Below are 19,187 nucleotides of genomic sequence, written 5' to 3' on the forward strand. Positions count from 1 at the left end.
TAGGATGCTGAACCTTGCCATTTAATTAGGAGGAACTAAAAGTGAAATTAGGGTTAAAAGCCTTGAATAGACTGATTATTGTTAGGAAACTGTGAACTGTTAGGTTCCTATTAGAGATACAAAAAGCTCAAATTAGTTTAACTTTTCTCTGTAACTTCGTGGAATTTGCAGTGCATGTGGGTGACAGAGCCCCTAGGTGTGGCTTGAGCCAGTCTTGCAGCAGCTTTTACTGTTGGGAAGATGATTTACTCTTTTTTATATACAAACACATTATTTGAAAATGAATGAACACATTCATTTTCAGCTATGCTGCCTGTTAGCTGTACATTCAGAGAAAAAGTTTAAGGAGAATTTCACTTGACAAAGCAGTTTAGACTTGGAGGGTTTTATAATTTATTTAAAATTATATTTTGCAATAATTGTGATCATACGCTAAGTACATTAAAATTTTATCTTGCAAGCTTTTAGTACTTGAAACTCATTAAATAATAAAAATATCAATACAGAGAGGGGCGTCCTTAGGGATTCAGACCAAGGAAGAAAAATTAGAATGGTTTTATTTATTTGTTTTTAGGATCTATGCTAATCTTTAGTCAAGGAAAAAAAAATCTTGTGGGTTTTTAGAATGAAATTCTTCCTTGGTAAGTTTTCTTATGCAAAGAGGGATTCATACATGTTTTGGCACAAGAATATTTTGAAGCGAACTGCAGGAAAACGACTCTTCTTTAAAAGCAGCTGGGTAGGAAAAGCTCTGTAAGAGATCTTTAAATGTGAGCTGGAGAGTTTAGTAGCTGGCTGTGATATGTGTACGTCTGTGGAAGAATTTAGGCAGAAATCTGTCATGTCAGCATTACTAGTGTAGTTGGTTTGAAAGTTTTATGAATAACAAAATACTGAAACTGATTAAAGATAGCAGCCACTTAAGTTGTTTGTATATGATGAGATTATCCCAGTGGTTACAGACTGAAAGGCTTGGCTTTGCTTGCTTTGTGCTTTCTTTGGTTCAGACTCTTGCTAGTCTCAGTCAATTTCTTTGTTTTGAGCTTATGTTACAAAATGTTGTGGAAACCTCTTTAATTGCAGGGCTTTTTATGTTGATCTGTCAAAATTACTAATTTTTGTGTGTTCGAAGGCTGTGACTTGATTTTTCTAGAAGTTGGAAAGCATTAAGTGGCTTTTGGACTTCAGCATAGTCAATATCATCACAAAGAAAGAAGGAGGATAATATTCAAGATCTACACAGACACATACTTAATATAATAGGTAAATTTCTTAAGCCAGCTAGTGAGTCTGTAACTCTGACTGCATTGCATATTTTTTTTCCTCATCCAGAATTCTGTTTTATAAACCTTTGTACATCTTAATTCTTTGATTTGTTTTCAGTTGTAAACTGAGCTAAAAACTAGTATTTGAATCTAGAATTCCTGCCTAGGTAAAATTTGCAGGGCAGTGGAGTGCAGGACAAAACTTACAGGAGCTTGAGAAGCCTTTGCCTACACCATTTTTTTCCTGTAGGGAAAATGTATAGGAAGAAAGAGTTAACATTTTTTGAGAAGTGACAATAGACTGGCTAGGTTTTGTCTCCTTTCCTCTTTATACATCCTGCATACAAACTTCATTTGTTTGCTTCCTGTGTGGCGTTTGCTGCCTCAGGATATTCAAATCTAATTTACAGAATTACAAAATATGCTGAGTTGGAAGGGACTCACAGGGATCATTGAATCCATGTCCTTGCCCTTTACAAAACCTTCCTCAGTTATATGATTATGTATTCAAATATGGGCTTGATTGGTGAACAGGCAATGATCTTTTGTAAAATACATTTTAGAAGAATCATGATAGCACCACACCTTCACTTACTGCCCTTAAAGGCTATTAGATATTTATCCATAAATTTTACTCCTGCAAGGAGTCAGATTTGATAGCAGGACAAATTATATGTTTGTTTTCCTCCTGTTTTCTAAATTATTCTCCCAAGCACAATCTATAAAACTCTGAACACCAACAGACAACCCTCAAAACTTATCCCAAAAGATTTATTCCTTTCCTGTCAGTGGGAGAGATTGGGATTCTAACAGTGAGATGATAACAGAGGAGACTTGAGAATCCCAAGGACCTTCATGTCAGTCTGTCTTGATGCAGCTTTTGGCTTGGCTCCAGCTCCAGCAGATCCCTTGTGCTGGTAGTGCAGAAGCAATGAAAGCTTTTAGCTACACTGGAGTTGGAATGAGGCAGCTAAAAAGCCTGGCACACTGGATTGAGACAGGAGGAATGTATTCATAAAGCAGGTCTGCTGCTGGGATGGTTTTAGTGTGGTTTTGCCCCATCATGTTTAAACCTGCTTCTCCTCTCTTCAAAAGCTGCTGTGCTGGCTTGGCCATCCTTAGTTGCAGCTTCAATGTATTCAGCCAGTGCTATGGGCCTTTTAATTTATCTGTTAATTTATGAGTGTTAATTTATCTGTATTCATCACTTAGAATTAATTTTATTTCTACTGAAGTGTTTAAAATGTGTAATTTTTTAAAGACAGTGTCTGTGTGTGCATTACATATATGCATGCAAACATCTGCTTTTCATTTTGCTGTAAAATGACAATATTGAGGTATGCAGAAGGAATTGCTGCTATCTCTGTTCACAAAAGATACACAGATAATCACTTCATTAGATGTCTCTGCTGGTTTTACTTCTTTATAATGAAAGGTTCAGTTCTGTGCATGCAGGATGGAAATTGTTAATTGAGGCTGTGAAAGTGTGCCAAGGCTAATTAGGTTTGTGTGCTGAAGTTAGTATAATCCATAACAAATTCCTATATGACTGTGTGTTAGAAGCATTTATTTGCAAATTTGGTCCACATTCAATTACAGTTCATTTTTCTACACAACTTTGGAGAGTCTGTACTTTAAAACTGTCTTTTTAAGCATTCTGGGTCATAGTTTTCAGGTTAGGAATGGGAAATGTGTAAATACCATTCTCCTCATCAGATCTTCATGGGTTAATTTCTTATGCCATGCTAGATTTGTTGCTTTATACAGATTTATATGTTTTAAATTTATTTATTTGTGAATATGAAGTTACTGTATTAAATTTGGGTAAAATCAAGTTCACACTTCCCCAAATTCTGTGTTTTCAGATTATTACAAAAAAATCCTACTGTCATCTACAGCTTTGGTTTGGTAACAAGTGGCTCTGCCTTTTGGGTATTGTATTGCAAGACATCATCACAGAGAGGGTAATTTGAGCACATATAAACAGAAAGAGCAGCCTTTTATTTTTAATATAATACAAAAGCATAAGAGCACATCCTTTGGCTGTTGTCATGATGTGCATATACATGTCTTCTTACAGCAGTTTTAATTCAAGATTTCAGTGGTTCTAATTATTTTTGAGTTCTCCTAAAATTAGACTAGCTTTTTTAGTACAAAGTTTTAATACAGTTTTAATTCATGTTAAATGTTAGTTTGCCAGTGCTTACCTAGGTGTCTTCACATAGATGGGATAATTTATTGCTTTTGAAAAATCTTTCCTGTTTGATTCTAATTTATACTTCCTGGTTCACACAAAGGTTTAAGTAGCTGAGCTATAGAGGAGTAATTTCTCAAGTCTTTCTTTTCACTATAGAACATTTTTCTGAGTGACATTTAAAGGGTCGAATGGTTTGTGTGTCTTCTGTTTACATTTTTACATTGTTAAGCTTGTTTGTCAGTTCAGTAACAGCATGTGTGATAGTTAGAGAATCTGAGTTTCTAAGCTTTTTTGGGTCTTCATTTGCATTTGGTAGAGGTGTTGACAAACATCCAGAAATTTACTATCTTTAGTGTAATGCATTAGATACTGATAAAATAGCACAGTGAAATGTTTCTTGCTGCAAGGCTTGTACTATACAAACTATTTTTTCTGGCATGAGACAGGTGTTCCATCTTCATCAAAACAGCTGCATCTAGACCTGTAGGCAATTGAATATCTATGTGTTTAGAGTTAAAATAATGAATTAAAGTTGTCCTGGGAGTAGTTGTGATGTTCAAAATACATAGTGGTAAGAGCTTTTGTAGTCCTTGGGAAAGGATGAGGCTGGTGTTACCTTTCTGCAGGAGAAAGATGACTTTTCTCATGACTGACTGATGAACTCTTTCAGAAGGCTACGTGATATTTCTTCAAATTCTTCAAACTCCATTTTGTGGGGTTTTTTTTTTTTAGAGAACTACAGATCAGTGGCATCTGCAAATAGCTATATTTATTATAGTGTGTATTTTATACACCACCTACTTTGCTTTTCACAAACCAGAATCCTGGAGGTGCAGCCCTGTTCCTCAGTAGTTGCTACAAATTCTAATACCACGTCATAGTCTGTGTTTCATTATATGTTGTTTTTTGGTTTATCAATGAGTGTTAATATTAAATCTGGAAATAGAAACTGGGGAAGTTGACAGTGTTCAAACTCAGGACATGAAACATTGTAAAAATTGTGCACAAATATAATTGTATTTTGAATATACGTTTCAGATTTTATTCACTTATGTACTTATATGCTTATTTTATTTTTCCTTTTGTACTAACTAGCATATTCTTCCATTTCAGAATGTATGAAAACATGTCCACAATGGTGTATTTAAAGGAAGAGAAGTTGGAGAAGCTTACTCAAGATGAAATCATTGCCAAAACTAAGCAAGTGATTAATGGACTAGAGGCACTGAAGAATGAACACAATTCAATTTTACAGAGCTTACTTGAAACTTTGAAATGTTTGAAGAAAGATGATGAAACTAATCTGGTTGAAGAAAAATCAAACATGATTCGAAAGTCACTGGAAATGCTGGAGCTTGGCCTTAGTGAAGCACAGGTAAAGTTGTGGTAAAAATGAAACATTTCAGACATTTCTCCCCAGATATTAGTAATATGCTGGGGCATTAATATTATTTTTGGATATAATGGATAAAAGCTGCTGTAATTAATAGAGGTAGTTGCTGTACATCATGCTGTGTTACAGAACTAATTATGGGGTTAGTGTCAAAGCACTGAAACTCATGACTGGGCTCCACTTGGCATCAGTAATATTCCACTTGACATCACTGGCATTCAGTCTAAACATTTTCTGTTTAGACTTTCCACATCAGGCATCAGGCAGGTAATGTTGGAGCAGCTCAAGAACTGAGCAGTGGCATTTTAGCTCTAAAACATGGCATAGAAAGGTCTCAAAAAACCACACATATAATAAATGTATTTACTCCTGCCTTTGAGCTTTGGTGTAGCCTTAAATTCATATTTATATTCCCTTGACTCAGATTTTTATAGTAGCACATTATGCTTTTAGAGCTTAAGTATCTCTAATGTTTATTGAACATTTTACTAAACCAAAATTGAAACTGAAAGCATTTTAAAGTTTAAGACTTGAGTACAGAATCTGAACAACTTTGACTGATGCATTAAAGAGAGGACTGAGCTAATTTCTCTGGGCTCTTAGTTGATGAAGATACCACCTGCAGAAGATAAGTGAAAAGTTGTATGTTTATTGGGTTGTCAGGACTATATTTATGATATTTTGTACTAAATCAAAAACCTGAAATGATGTGATATGACAGTCATCCCTGTAAAATAGGAGAGTGCTTGCAAATGAGTTGAAAATGCCAGTGAGTTAGTTCTACATTAATAGGCTCTCTGTTGGTCTGTAACTGTGCTCAGACTTCTCTTCTGGACTGAGCTATTATTGTGTGCTGATCTGGAAGTTGTGTGCATTGGATCATGGTGAATTGAGGCTGAGAGAATGAAATGTGGGTTATCAGACAGGGGAACATAGAAGCCCTGGACAAACTGTCAGGCCTTAGTGTATATATTGTATATTCTTTGATGCCTTGTATAGAAGGAAAATGCTAGAAGATATGTGGAGTAAAATTGCAATAGTTGAGTTACCTTTAATGGTTGTTTGTAGAAGATGTACAAGTGAATGAGTAACTTCTGTGTAGTATTAGGACTCTGAGAAGCCAGTTCTGAATTTTACTCTATCAGGAGCCTCAGTTGCAGATGTTCTGCCTTGTTTGCCTCCCATGGTACTTTGTGAACTGTAGTGGTGAGGAGCCAAGAAGTCTGCATTTGCTGCCTTTGTTAGGGAGCCAATTACACTTCAAACTGCTGCTCTCAGACCTGATAAGGCTACTCTTCCTGAATGCTTTGAGTTGTAACAATGTAGTATTTTTTTTTTAATTTTTAACTTTAAGATATGGAAATAGATGGTTTTTGTGGCATGCATGTAGGTCTGGTGATGTGTTATTTCCATGAAAATGAAACTAACTTTGCTAAAGAAATAATCAGTCTTTTCTTTCAGTTAATTCTAGTGAGTAAGACAAAAAATATTTTAGTTTGCCATTGCAGCTTCTTCAGTGTTTGAATACGTTGACCCTATTATCACAATTTTCCTAAGTATGCTTTCTCATTATATAAATGCCACTGTTTGAATTGACCAAATAATTAAAAATGTTAGAACAATTTCTAATATGTAATTAGATAGGTGCTGAAGTCTGGAGTTTCAGACTGGTTTTAGGAAATTATACCTGGAGTTTTCCTTACCGTTATAGGAAAAATTAGTTTCTAAAGGCTTAATGAATATTTTGACACTGGAAATTTCAGCTAAAATCACCATCTGTTTCACATGAAATACTTAGTTGAAAACCACTTAAAGATTACTTTGTTTTAAAAAACCCCATGCACTTGAGGAGTTGAAATACTGGTAACTTGGGGATGTCTAACAGATCTGAAAGATTTGTACTCTCACCAGTGGTCCATTCTGGCAAGGTGTGCATCCTGGGACTGCTGCCAGCTGTTCTACATGTGTCAGTGGGAGATTGCATAAACAGTGAAGGGAAAATATCTTCTGCTGGTAGTGTTTGGCTTTCACTTAATAAGCTCCTTTTTCATTTAACTTTGCTCAGCAAAAAAAACCCCAGTCCAAGTAAGCTGCTTTTATGGGTGTTCTATTTTTTGCCCTTAATGTGACTGTGTTTGAAAGTCTGCACACTCCAGCTTATGGTTAGTAGTATAAAATGCATCTATAAATTGTGTGTTCAGTTAAACATGCAGATCTCAGTCAAATAAATATCCCTTTGAAGTGTTACCATTATGCTGAGGTGTTCATCTTTAGGAGCTATAAGCCTGTATACAAATCCCTTTTTTGTCTGGAAGGTGCTAAATTAGAACTCTGTGTTAGTTCTTAGGTTATCTTTGTGATCCTGCAAGTTGAATGTATTACTGCTCCATTTTATGTTAGTGGAACAAAGATTTCCAGTTCAGTAATCTAGTTCAAAATTTTCATGTATTTTAAGATTATATTTAATGTTCAGGGAATTCTGAAACAATTTTAACTTCTGATAGCATCATGGAAAACAATTATTTAGTAAAGAGTTCCTCTAGGTTGGGACCCCAGCAAGGGAAGGCCAGGGACCTGTTGGAGCAAGTCCAGAGGAGGCACAGGATGACAACTGGGGCTGGAGACAGGCTGAGAGAGGTGGAGAAGAGAAGGCTGCAGGGAAATCTTACAGCCCCTTCCAGGGGGTTACAAGAGAGCTGAAGAGGGACTTTGAAAAGTCATGTAGTGATGGGGACAAGGCAGAATGGCTTCAAACTGAAAGAAAGTAGGTTTAGACTGGATTTAGGAAGAAATTCTTCCCTGTGAGGGTGGTGAGGTAGGGGAACATGTGGCCTCTCCCTGGAAGTGTTCAAGGCCAGGTTGGATGGGGCTTTGAGCAACCTGATCTAGTGGAAAGGTGTCCCTGCCCATGGCAGGGGCCTGGAAGGAGGTGATCTCAGAGGCCCCTTCCAGCCCAAATCATTGTAAATGGTAAAAAGGTTTAGAGGACAAGAGAAATAAGTCTAAATCTAAAATGAAGAGAAATAGGAATGTTTACCAGATTTCACAGCTGACACAGGTTTAAATAATGAAAGCCTTGTATGTTATGAACAGGACTGCATTCTAGGGGAAGCATGCCATGTGACACATTCTGCTTTTCAGGTAATGATGGCTTTGTCAAATCACTTAAATGCAGTGGAATCAGAGAAGCAGAAACTGCGGGCTCAGGTTCGCCGGCTGTGCCAGGAGAATCAGTGGCTGCGGGATGAACTCGCCAATACACAGCAGAAACTGCAGAAGAGTGAGCAGTCTGTGGCTCAGCTGGAGGAGGAAAAGAAACATCTAGAATTCATGAATCAATTAAAAAAATATGATGATGATATTTCACCATCAGTAAGTATCTCCATAGTAAAATAGTAAAAGCACCTTACATTTACATGTGTTGTAATCTGCCTGTTTAACAAGAAATAACAGATACATTTTATTTGTCCCTTAGATATATTTGTCATTAAAATACTACCTTGTACTAGTGTCACATAGTTTGTAGAATGATTCTGAGAGCTCATTCTTTTTTTAAGAGAGTATATATTTTACTGTCTGCAGATAATAAAATACACGAGGAACGGAATCAATAAATACTCATTTAGTAGCTTTAAAATGTGAAGAACTGAACCAAAGCAAAAATCTCACTTCTATAAACTTAGCAGTAAAAATAAGTGAGAAATCTAAGCTATGAGACATTTTACATACCTAGAGGACTTGGCTTATTTTGACTGCAGGAAAAATACTTAATTTTTGTCTTGTGAAATCACTGTATAGCTTTTGTATCTGTTGAGAATTTACACAAGGATAAGATGTTACTGAATCCCCTTTCAGGACCATCTGCCAGACACTGTGATCATCTGCATGTATACAAGCCCATTGTGTATATATCTATTCTTAGATTCAGAGAGAAAATGGACACAACTTTAATTTACTGAAGGAACTTACAACTTAAAGAGGCTTCTGATTTTTTTGCCATTAATTTTATAATTTTATTTTGCTTCCTTAGGTTAGGTGGCACTGTAGAGAAGGATCTAATTTTGTGTGTTCAGATCTTCTCAGTGGTGTCTTGAAAACTGCAGTTTGTCATAACTAATTACTTCAGCAATTTAAATGGTTGCAGATGGATGTGATTTAGTCATGCTTAACTGACTGCTTGACTAATCCTTTTTAAAATATTGTATGTGGTGAGAGTTGTTTTGGTCAATTGCACCTGGAATTTTTCAGTGCTGTTCCATGACTTGGTATTGTAGATGGATTTGCTAGTGAAGCCTGTTCAGAAAAGGGGCAGAGGAGGGAATATTGGGACTGTGATGTGCTGTATTGTCAGACTGTACTCTGCAGATGAATTAAGTAGCTCCATCATTTGAAGTTTAATTAACAAATAGAGTCCAAGTAAGCCAAGCATCTTTATAGTTTTGCTAACCATATGGACAGTCTCTGTTTCTAGCCTTTGAAATAGTTGTATAGACTCAGTATGAGGTTGGAATCAACACTTAAAATTATGAGCATTTATCTGATATGTAGTCCCATCAATTTGCTGGTTTTACAGTGCCCTTGCTCTGCCATCACTGAATTTGAATGCCAGCAGCAGTTGGCTTTTTCTCATCTGTGGAAAAAGGTGTTGAATGGAGAGCCAGAAAAATAAGAATGTGTTCTGCCTCTGAGTTTTCTCCTTACTGAGCTCATCCTTTCTGAGAACTTCAACTGTTTATATTGTGTAGGCTCAACATTTAGGAAACAGGACTGAGGGATGATCTGTGTCTTCATTTTATATTTGAAATGATCTTTGGATGCTTGAAATCATTTTAAACTGATGGATTGTGTAGAAATTAATATGGTTCCAGATGGAGACTATAGGAAATGAACTTCCTTTCAAGTGTTCTTGTTTTGTTTTTTGATTTTTGAACCTTCCAGATTATAATTGCAAAATCTAATTATTTGTACAGAAGTTGAGTACTCGGAAATTGAGGTCTCCTAATTCCTCTCCCTTGCCCAGCTATAACTGGGTTTATGACTAAGAAAGGTACCATGGACAGTTCTGTACTGAGCAGTGCTTACTCTTCAGTGGGTACTTTCATGAGACCTAGTGCCTCTGTGAGAATGCCAAATGTGTTCTTGTGTGCTTAAATTGAGACTGAAATCTAGGAGACCTCATTTCTATTCCTGGCCCTTCTGAAGGTGTCCTGTATTGTTTTGGGACAGAGTGTGTAAATACATTAAAATATAAGACCTACCTTTATAAAACTTCAGTGAGAAAATTTATTCTTGTCAATTCTGCATGTGGGGTTTTCCTTTAACATTGCTGGTTAACTGGCCTGTCCTCTTATGCCTTAGATTTAATTTGTTGGCTTTGGGCTTGTTCTGTAGGAGGATAAAGATACGGATTCCACCAAAGAGCCTTTGGATGATCTGTTTCCCAATGATGAAGATGACCAAGGACAAGGAAGTAAGTGCACTTCTGACTGCATTGCTGGTGTGTTTCTGCAGTGCAGAATATAAAGATGCACTTTACAAAAATGCTTGCTTCACCAGTCTACTGCAACACAACTGGAGTGTCTTGATATAATTGATATAAATTCTGTACATTGGTGTGTACAGAACTGGGGCCTAGGTTTTTTAGAGTTTACTAGCTGCTGTAAAGTTCAGACTGGTTTACATTCAGAATTTCTCCTGTTATCCTTCTTTGGGGCCTCAGAATGGTTAGTTGCAAATGACTGAGGCAGATTCTGACCAGATAGTGGATTCTGTTAATGACCTTTTTAATGATCTGATTTGAGATTTTTGTGGCAGGTTTCAATAAGAAATCTTTTTCATATAGTCTTTTGTCCTTTGCCAAAGTTGTCTGCATTGGTTTTAATATTAATTGTGGAAGCATTGTTTGTCTTCAGGTGAGCAGGACTGAGGGATATGCTGTGGAACTTGAGGTATATGTTTGGTAGTGTGATTGAAAAAAGCTCTTGGTAGATAAGTAAGCTGTGCTTAGTGGGATGTGTTTTTTGCATGTTTGTTAATATAGAACATACTGCACTGACTCCACAACATCAATGTGGTGGGAGCAGACTGGTTTCTACCAGACAAATGACTTGAGGGACAATGTCTGAAGGGACCCACCTTTGCAATCAGCAGTTTCAAGTTTCCTTTATGGGTTTGCATACAAGGTACACTGCCTTCTTGTCAGCACAGTAAAGCTAAACATAGCCAGCCCTGAAGTGAAGGCTTGAAGGGTTTGCAGCAGGTCAGTGTTGATCATGAGCTCCTTCCTAGCTCATCCTTGCTTCCCTAGAATTTTGTAGTTGGAAGGTTGAGAGGCAAAGCTCCCTTATTTCACTTTGCAAAAGACAAAGTTGACATGTCAGCGATTTCTCTGACCTTTCAAAAAAATGCTGAAATTCTTCAGAGCTTTGGCAGGCAGTGACCCTGGGTACAGGCTTGGACTTGTGTGATCCCACTGTCATAAAAAGGCTTCCACTTTCTGTGAGAGTGGTTTTTCCTTAATAGAAAGGAGAGAAAAAAGTCAGGCTCAGAGAATGATAAACTTGTTCTTTAGAGTTTAATGAAAATGAACAAGACAGAATATTCTAAATCTCAGGAATTGGTCAGGTGAAGAGAAAAGGAGGCAGTAGGAGAGTAAGGGTTTTTGGGGGCAATAGGAGAGTAAGGTTTGCAACAACCAAAGGTTAGGAGCTACTGGAAAATAAGTGGTGAAACTTGAGGGTTAGTGAGTAAAACTTGAAGGTTGACTTTGACTCAGGGCCTTTTGTCTTGCAGCTGTTGTTTCTGGCATCCAAGGTGTTTCAGTCCTTTATGTGCTAATCTTAAGTGCTCCTTGGCATAGCAAACAAAGGGAAACAAAAAAGTATGTTTAGAGAAGAAGAATAAAGGAAAAAGCTTTTCTGCAGATATTCAGCTTATGTATGTTAGTGTTCCTTGCCATATGAAAACAGCAATATTTGTAGGTGCAAAATTGTTAAATCATTTTGAGACTGGTTTGCTGAGCCAAAATAGTTTCCTGCTTGCTTCATTACTTTATTACATTTAGCCCTTTGAGCTATGAGAACTGTAAAAATAATAGTAATACAATACTGGACAGGATATGAGGAATAAAACAGTCATACTTCCACTGTCACTGTTGAAGACAGCCTGACAGCTGTGACCTGTCATGACCTAATGCTAATTCTGTGTATTGAAGACATAAAATTCAGTGAGTCTCTCTTTGTGCCACTGAACACTCAAGTGAGATGTTTTATTTACAGTCATCTTTTACACAAGTTGAAATTTTGTGGATTTCTTTCAGTTCAACAGCAGCACAGCAGTGCAGCAGCTGCTGCCCAACAAGGTGGCTATGAAATTCCAGCGAGATTACGGACCCTACATAATCTTGTTATCCAGTATGCTTCCCAAGGTAGATATGAGGTTGCTGTACCTCTCTGTAAACAAGCTCTTGAAGATCTGGAGAAGACTTCAGGTCATGACCATCCTGATGTTGCCACTATGTTGAACATACTTGCTTTGGTGTACAGGTTGGTATACTGACATAGATAAATACCAGTGAAATAAATACTTAGTTATTTGGCTACAACCTTTTAATGTTTAGACTAGAATTTTTTCCCTGTTCTATTTTCCTTTTTAAAATTATTATTAAAACCCTCAAGAAGTTCCTGAAATATTTGTATGTCTCCCTATACTTAAAAGTCGAACAAGTTGTTGTATTTTTGCCTATACCTTTGCTTTGGCAATGAAGCTGGTTTTGATTTTTGGTTTCTTTTTTTTTGTCTACTGAGGGGGCATGTCTTGATTACCCACTTCAAGGTCATCTAGAGATAGAAATTGGACATCAGTGTAGAAGTGGTACATGCTCAGTATAGTCCTCAACTACTAAACTATTTACAGTTACAGGCTTCAGGGTTCTACTTCCTAATTTATTAATATATTCTCAATTATTCTTTAATAGTAGCATCTTTAGGTCAGTAGTGAACTCATCTTAATTGTTATGATTTTTCATTCCTGAATCCCCAGTGTTAATTACATCTCTTTACAATTCAGAGACCAGAACAAATACAAAGATGCAGCAAATCTCCTGAATGATGCCTTGGCCATCCGTGAAAAGACTTTGGGCAAAGATCATCCAGCGGTTTGTATACATGCAATATCATCATTTTACTTTGTGTTTCACTCAACTTTTTTTCAACTAATTCTAATGTTAAACTCAACAGGAAAGGTTTTAAGACCTGGCTTGTCTTTAAACAGTACAGGTAGGAGGCCACATTTTATTCAGTGCTGTTTCACCACAAATAATTTGCCCATACTTGATTTTGGATTGCCTGGATTTTTTGTGGGAAATCAATTTGTGAAGAAAGATTTTTGCTTACTCAAATCTCTTTATTATACTCAGATTGAAGGGGCACTTGTGGTTTCATTTACTGCTGCTTGTAAATGAAATGTAAATCAAGCATTTGGAAAATTCATGTGATACTTTTGTGGCCTGTGGGACGCAGGGCAGATCAAAGTGTAGATGTGAGAGGTACCTTTCTAGGAAAATTACATGTGAAGTTGTGTGCACTAAATGGCATTTCCACAAAGGAAGCAAAATTACTTCATGATTTAGGTTTTTCTTTCCTCTGTTGTGTGTATATGCATTTAATAATAATTATTTCTTCACTTCCAAATTTCAAGAGGTCTATCCTGTGCATGGAAAACTTAATAACATCAATGCCTTGCAGATGTGCTCATTTGTCAAGTATTTGTATCAGCAGATTTCAGTGCACCTAATGTTTCTGTGCTGTTAACAGGTGGCAGCAACCCTTAACAATCTTGCAGTACTCTATGGTAAACGGGGAAAGTACAAAGAAGCAGAACCGTTGTGCAAGCGAGCTCTGGAAATCAGAGAAAAGGTAGGAGTGACAAATACACAGCCTCTACAGGGACTTTGGGAAGGAGAAGGCAAAGTTAAATGCTACTTTTTTGTGCTTTGGTTGGGTAGGTCTATCAGATAAACCCCAGAGTTAACAATGCCTGGTAGTTAGGAGTGTCAGAAATTCAAAACAGTAGGAAATTCCAGTGGTGCTACGGAATTGCTGGAGCACTCTGGGTATATGCTAAATTCTGTATTTTGTGAGAAACCTTCTTTAGCTTTTTCCTTCCCCTTTGATAGCTAAATAATCTTTGATTTGACAAGAGCATTGGAATTAAAAAATGAAACTTAGCTAAAATTTTTAAGTTGATTATTCTCTATGTAGATATTTATTTTAGTACATGAGATTGCATCTTCTGGTTTATATAAATAATAATTTCCCTATAATGTTGTTTTCCTACTCACTTTGTTCCTCTTATGGATTGTTATGCATCATTCTCAGTTTGCAATAGAATTGAGTAATTTTCATATCTTTGCAATGCAGCTTTTGCTTTTGCTGAATTGAGGAGGAATAAAACTAACAGGATGTTTCTGAATGCTTTATTTCTAGACCCTGACGTGATGATTAGAGAATGTTTTAATACAGTGTATTTCATTTCCAGGTCCTGGGGAAGGATCACCCTGATGTTGCCAAGCAGTTAAATAACTTGGCTTTGCTATGCCAGAACCAGGGTAAATACGAGGAGGTTGAATATTACTATCAGAGGGCACTTGAAATCTACCAAACTAAGCTGGGACCAGATGATCCAAATGTTGCAAAAACAAAGAACAATCTGGTAAGCCCTTCCCAAAACAGACCTGAGACAAAATATCTCGTGAATTGAAATGCACTTCTATCCACAATGTATTGTATTTCTTGTTTGTAAAGACAAATAAAGCAATGTGCTGATACCTTTTGGGGGGTATTTTGTTTTTAGGCATCCTGCTATCTAAAACAGGGCAAGTTTAAGCAAGCGGAAACTTTATACAAAGAGATTCTTACTCGTGCTCATGAACGGGAGTTTGGCTCTGTAGATGGTAAGAGACTTGAGTTTGAATTCATGTTTTATTTTTGTAGTTATGGAATAAAATTTGCAAGAAGTCAATAGTGTCCTGATTATAATTATTGTCTGCTGTAAGTGGACTTAAAAGGTGAACTGATAGATGTGTTGGAAGTAACATTCATCATAAGAAGGCTTTTAGATACAGCAGCAAACCTTTGTTTCAAAAACATGAGGTAGACATAGTGGGTTTATGTTTTATGGATTTTGTTTCTAGTCTAATTTATCTTACACCCCACTAAACCCAACTTTGGTATGTTTATAGAGGCAGAAAAATGTACATCACTTTCCAGTCACAGGAAAAAGTCAATGCAGGATTTTAGTGACATAAATAAATAAAGACATTGTTAATGCAAGCTCTCCATTAACATATTTAAAGAATGGGGAAAACACCTTTAAATTGAGAATTACACTGTACAGTGAAGTCATGTACATTTTATAAACTAAAAATCCCAGTAAAGCATTTTCACTGAATTCCATGTCAGTAGCATATGCACCACTTAGTAGATGACAAAGTAGTTGTTAGGATAAAAGAAATAAATTCATGTTTTCTAGCACAGAACTAGACACCTGACAAATGGGTGGCAGTGTATACTTACTTCAAAGCTTCTCAGAAGTAACTGTTCCTAAGTTCAGATAAGAAAAAGAGACAGAATTGTAAAACTGTAAAAGAGCTGTGTCTTTTATTTATCTGCTGCTTCTAGTATGGACAGTAAGTTTCTTTTGCAACAATAGTATAATTCCCTGGTTCTCAGCTTCATTTCAGAGTAGTGAAAATCCAACAATCAATACCCTGTAGTTTTGTTCTTCTGTAAAATACTTTTCTTGTTTCACCAGATGAAAATAAGCCTATCTGGATGCATGCAGAGGAGAGGGAAGAATGCAAAGTAAGACTATTGTTGTAAATCTTTTTTGGAGCTTATATTTGTTTAGGTTGCAAATCAGATTTTTTTCAACTGTGCCTTTGTTCTAGGGAAAGCAGAAAGATGGCACATCTTTTGGAGAGTATGGTGGCTGGTACAAAGCTTGCAAAGTTGATAGGTGAGTAACTTCTTCACAGGACAAACAACTCATTAATACTCAGTGTCTCAGATTAAAGCATTTCTAAAAATGGAACCAAAGCAACTCTTTGGTTAGGACTATAAAAATGAAAGTATTAAACATTTCAGGCCCTAGACTGGTTTTCAGGAATACAGCAGCACTTTTCAAGTCCTGAGGCTGCTTAGATCCAGTGACATGAAATTGCCCCAGCTGTGTTCTTGGCAGTCCTTCAGGTGGCAGCATGGGTCACCTTTCCCTCTATTCCACTCCCTGGCACGTCTGCCCTCCCTGCCCCTGCAGGGCCTCTGGAGAGGGCCAGAAATGAGCCTGCAAATAACTGCACCTTTAGTTACATAGCTGGCACAAGAAAACAAAGCTAAACTGCCACAACTAAGCATTACTCGAGTTTCTAAATCTTCTAGAATGTAGTTGTGTGAATATGGCAATGTATACTTTAAAGTGAAAGACGAGAAACCAGGATTTCAACTTGGATTGTATGGATTGTAGTTGGTGAAGTTTTTTTTTTTTTGCTCTAATTTTGTTCCATTACTGCACCTTTTTTAACATGTAGGTGGTGCAGTGTATGAAAAAACCTGCAACTCGTATTGATAGTCAGTGAGAATTTTTTGTTTATTGAGTATTTGAATGCTCATGTTTAACAAGAATCAGGGCCCTTGTACTGTTGAAATCTCTTTTTTCTCCATCCTGAGTTCTGTGGATACAATACATTTTTTTGGTTTGTTTTTCATGTACTTGTTCATTCTACTGCATGAGAAGATCTTTTCTCCGTTGTTAGTGGAGCAAAACTTCACTCAAAAATAATATGATTGAGCTAATTTTATGCCATTGAAACAAAAATGTCTTTTTTGTGAGACTTGTTAATGAAATGGGCAATTTTTTGCTTTTGTTGTTCAAGCAAATTGGAATGCACAGAAACTGCAAATAGGTGTTAAGTAAAAGCTGATGAAAGCAGCTGTTAATTGCTTTTGTGACTAACACATGCTACATGTGGTCTCTCTAATAGTCTATGCATGAATAAGCATTTATTTTTTGGAAGCTGCACAATTATTCAGTTGGATATGCTCATCTAGAACTAAATTTGCACCTTGAGGGGCAGCTGAGGAGCACAAGATTTTGGCATTCCAGTCTCAGGATGTTGGCTAGTCACAGAGACATTGATAGGCTTTGAAAGGGGTCAGCAGGTTATTGTGTGTACATGAAGTACAGTATAGTGCATTTCAAGACAGAATAAATTATTACAAAATATGATAAACACTGTTAATTTAAGCTTTTATTAGTGAATTGAGAAGAGTTTGCTGTATGAGTATATATTTAACATAGAGTTATTTTTATTTTCTTTCAATAGTCCAACAGTAACAACTACTTTAAAGAACCTTGGGGCACTTTACAGACGACAGGGCAAATTTGAAGCTGCTGAAACATTAGAAGAGGCAGCAATGAGATCTCGTAAACAGGCAAGTATGAAAATTCATCTGAATGATGTGGCTACACTGTGGTCATGCAGGTTTCCAACTTCCTGTGTGCAGAATATAGAAACTTTCAGTGCCTGGTCACCCTCTAATTTCAGCCTGAGCTGGTGATAAACTGATACATCTTAACACTTGCAGTTTGGTTAATTGTTAGGGCAGTGGCACCATGTACTGGGGACATGATTCAAACTGGAGGTGAAATTATGTGGAAAATGAAGGAGCAGAAAACATTGTGTTGGCCAGCAGTCCTCAATTAATTGGCTGCTTGTCCTGGGAAACAGACTGTAGCTGGGGGAAAATGGGGAGGTTCTGCTGGAAATCTCCTTTGCCAATCATGCTGTTCTATTTTTAATAAGGAGCTGTCAGAATTAAAAATGTTCAGTTGCTGCATACAGCTGACTAACAGGAACCTTTTGTTACTTCTGTAAACTAATGGGATAAATATTACAGTTTCAGTGGGGACTTCCTTTTACTGTACTCTCTTTGTGCTCTCAGATCTACTCTTCAAGTAACCCTTTCTCCCTTCTCTTGAAAGGTAGAAGAGAGTTTGGGTTGGTTGGGGGTTTATTGGCTTTTTTTTTCTTTCCCTTTTGGATGGTTTGATAAGTGACACTTATAAGACACTTTTATAAGTGTCTAAGACTGAACAAGAAAACTTGGGTTGTCAATTGGTGTTAAAATGGAAAGCAAAGTAAGAAAATACAAGTAAACAAGCATCGTAAATGTTCAATTTTAATTTCTTTTTTTTTATATGAGAATAAATAAGACTTGTATTTTTTTGAAGCTTGCTGCTGACTATTTATTTTTACGGATGCTTCAGAATTTCACTGTGCATCATCATATACCACCTCTTCCATTAATCCATAATATATGGCAGTATAGACACCCCTAGATTTAGATGTAGGAGGTAATGCTGTGTTACAGCAGCATTTGACACTACCTTTTTATTCTGGGTCATTCAAGTAATGCTCTTCACTTAGGGAAAAACAGTTACATGGGAACAAGAAACTGACATCTCCATGCCACTAAAACAACTTTTAAGAACTTTGGCATCCTTTTCACTTTCTGCATTGTGGTTGGCTTTATGGATTTGCCACACACATCCCTGCTTCATTTGCTGCTAGTGCTGTACTGTAGAAGATGCAGAATATTTTCTAAAGTATAAGGCATTCATCTGGGATCTCTTCCTGTCAGCAAATACTGGTTATGATGTGAAGTAGGTTTATAATAAAGAAGACAAAACTGAAAATAAATATGATTTGAGTTTTGATATTTTCTAGTTGCTGTGTTAAAGGTTTTTGTTTTAGTGCAGGGTTTTCATAGAAGGTACTTTAGCACTTCTATGATATTTAAAGGATTATTTTATAATTGATAGGCACGCTTAAACACAAAGTTAATATATTGACCATATATTTAGTATGTTTATTACAAGTTTCTTTTCCATGTCATTTTTTTCTGAAAGAAAATTACATTAATGCCAAGTGTTCTATGTCAGTATTTTTAAATAACACAACCTGTTTCTGAGGTACTAGAGATTCAGACACCTCTCCAAAGGCAGGTGAAAACGGCACCATTTGATGGGTAGAAAACTTGAGAATTCCATTGATGGTTCATGATCTATAAGTTGCTTAAATATTTAGCTGATTGCCAGATTGCTTCAGGTGAGTGACACAAACACCACAAGGCTTAGACAAGTGATAAGAAAGGAAGAAAAGAATGGCAAGTCAGGAGTTCTCAAACTGCTAAACTGTTCACTCGATGCTGTGTTGATCCTTGCAATTTAGAAAGGGCAGCTCAGCTGCTCTCTGGAAGCAGAATCCGACTGA

General features: G+C 36.7%; 1 protein-coding gene across 4 annotated transcripts in view; it reads left to right on the plus strand.

Annotated features, from left to right (window-relative positions):
• The window catches only part of KLC1 (kinesin light chain 1), a 46,556-nt gene that overhangs the window by 12,467 nt on the left and 14,902 nt on the right, over positions 1–19,187 (plus strand). For all 4 annotated transcript variants that reach the window (XM_066551524.1, XM_066551525.1, XM_066551526.1 and 1 more), the window contains exons 2-12: positions 4,576–4,837; positions 7,997–8,227; positions 10,247–10,325; positions 12,174–12,399; positions 12,923–13,010; positions 13,669–13,770; positions 14,393–14,566; positions 14,708–14,807; positions 15,668–15,717; positions 15,804–15,871; positions 17,238–17,346. In XM_066551524.1, coding sequence (XP_066407621.1) covers positions 4,577–4,837; positions 7,997–8,227; positions 10,247–10,325; positions 12,174–12,399; positions 12,923–13,010; positions 13,669–13,770; positions 14,393–14,566; positions 14,708–14,807; positions 15,668–15,717; positions 15,804–15,871; positions 17,238–17,346 — 1,488 coding nt within the window. In that variant the 5' untranslated portion in view covers position 4,576. The remainder of the gene's footprint in view (positions 1–4,575; positions 4,838–7,996; positions 8,228–10,246; positions 10,326–12,173; positions 12,400–12,922; positions 13,011–13,668; positions 13,771–14,392; positions 14,567–14,707; positions 14,808–15,667; positions 15,718–15,803; positions 15,872–17,237; positions 17,347–19,187) is intronic.

Source organism: Molothrus aeneus, chromosome 6 (assembly GCF_037042795.1).
Source record: "Molothrus aeneus isolate 106 chromosome 6, BPBGC_Maene_1.0, whole genome shotgun sequence".
Classification (NCBI taxonomy): domain Eukaryota; kingdom Metazoa; phylum Chordata; class Aves; order Passeriformes; family Icteridae; genus Molothrus; species Molothrus aeneus.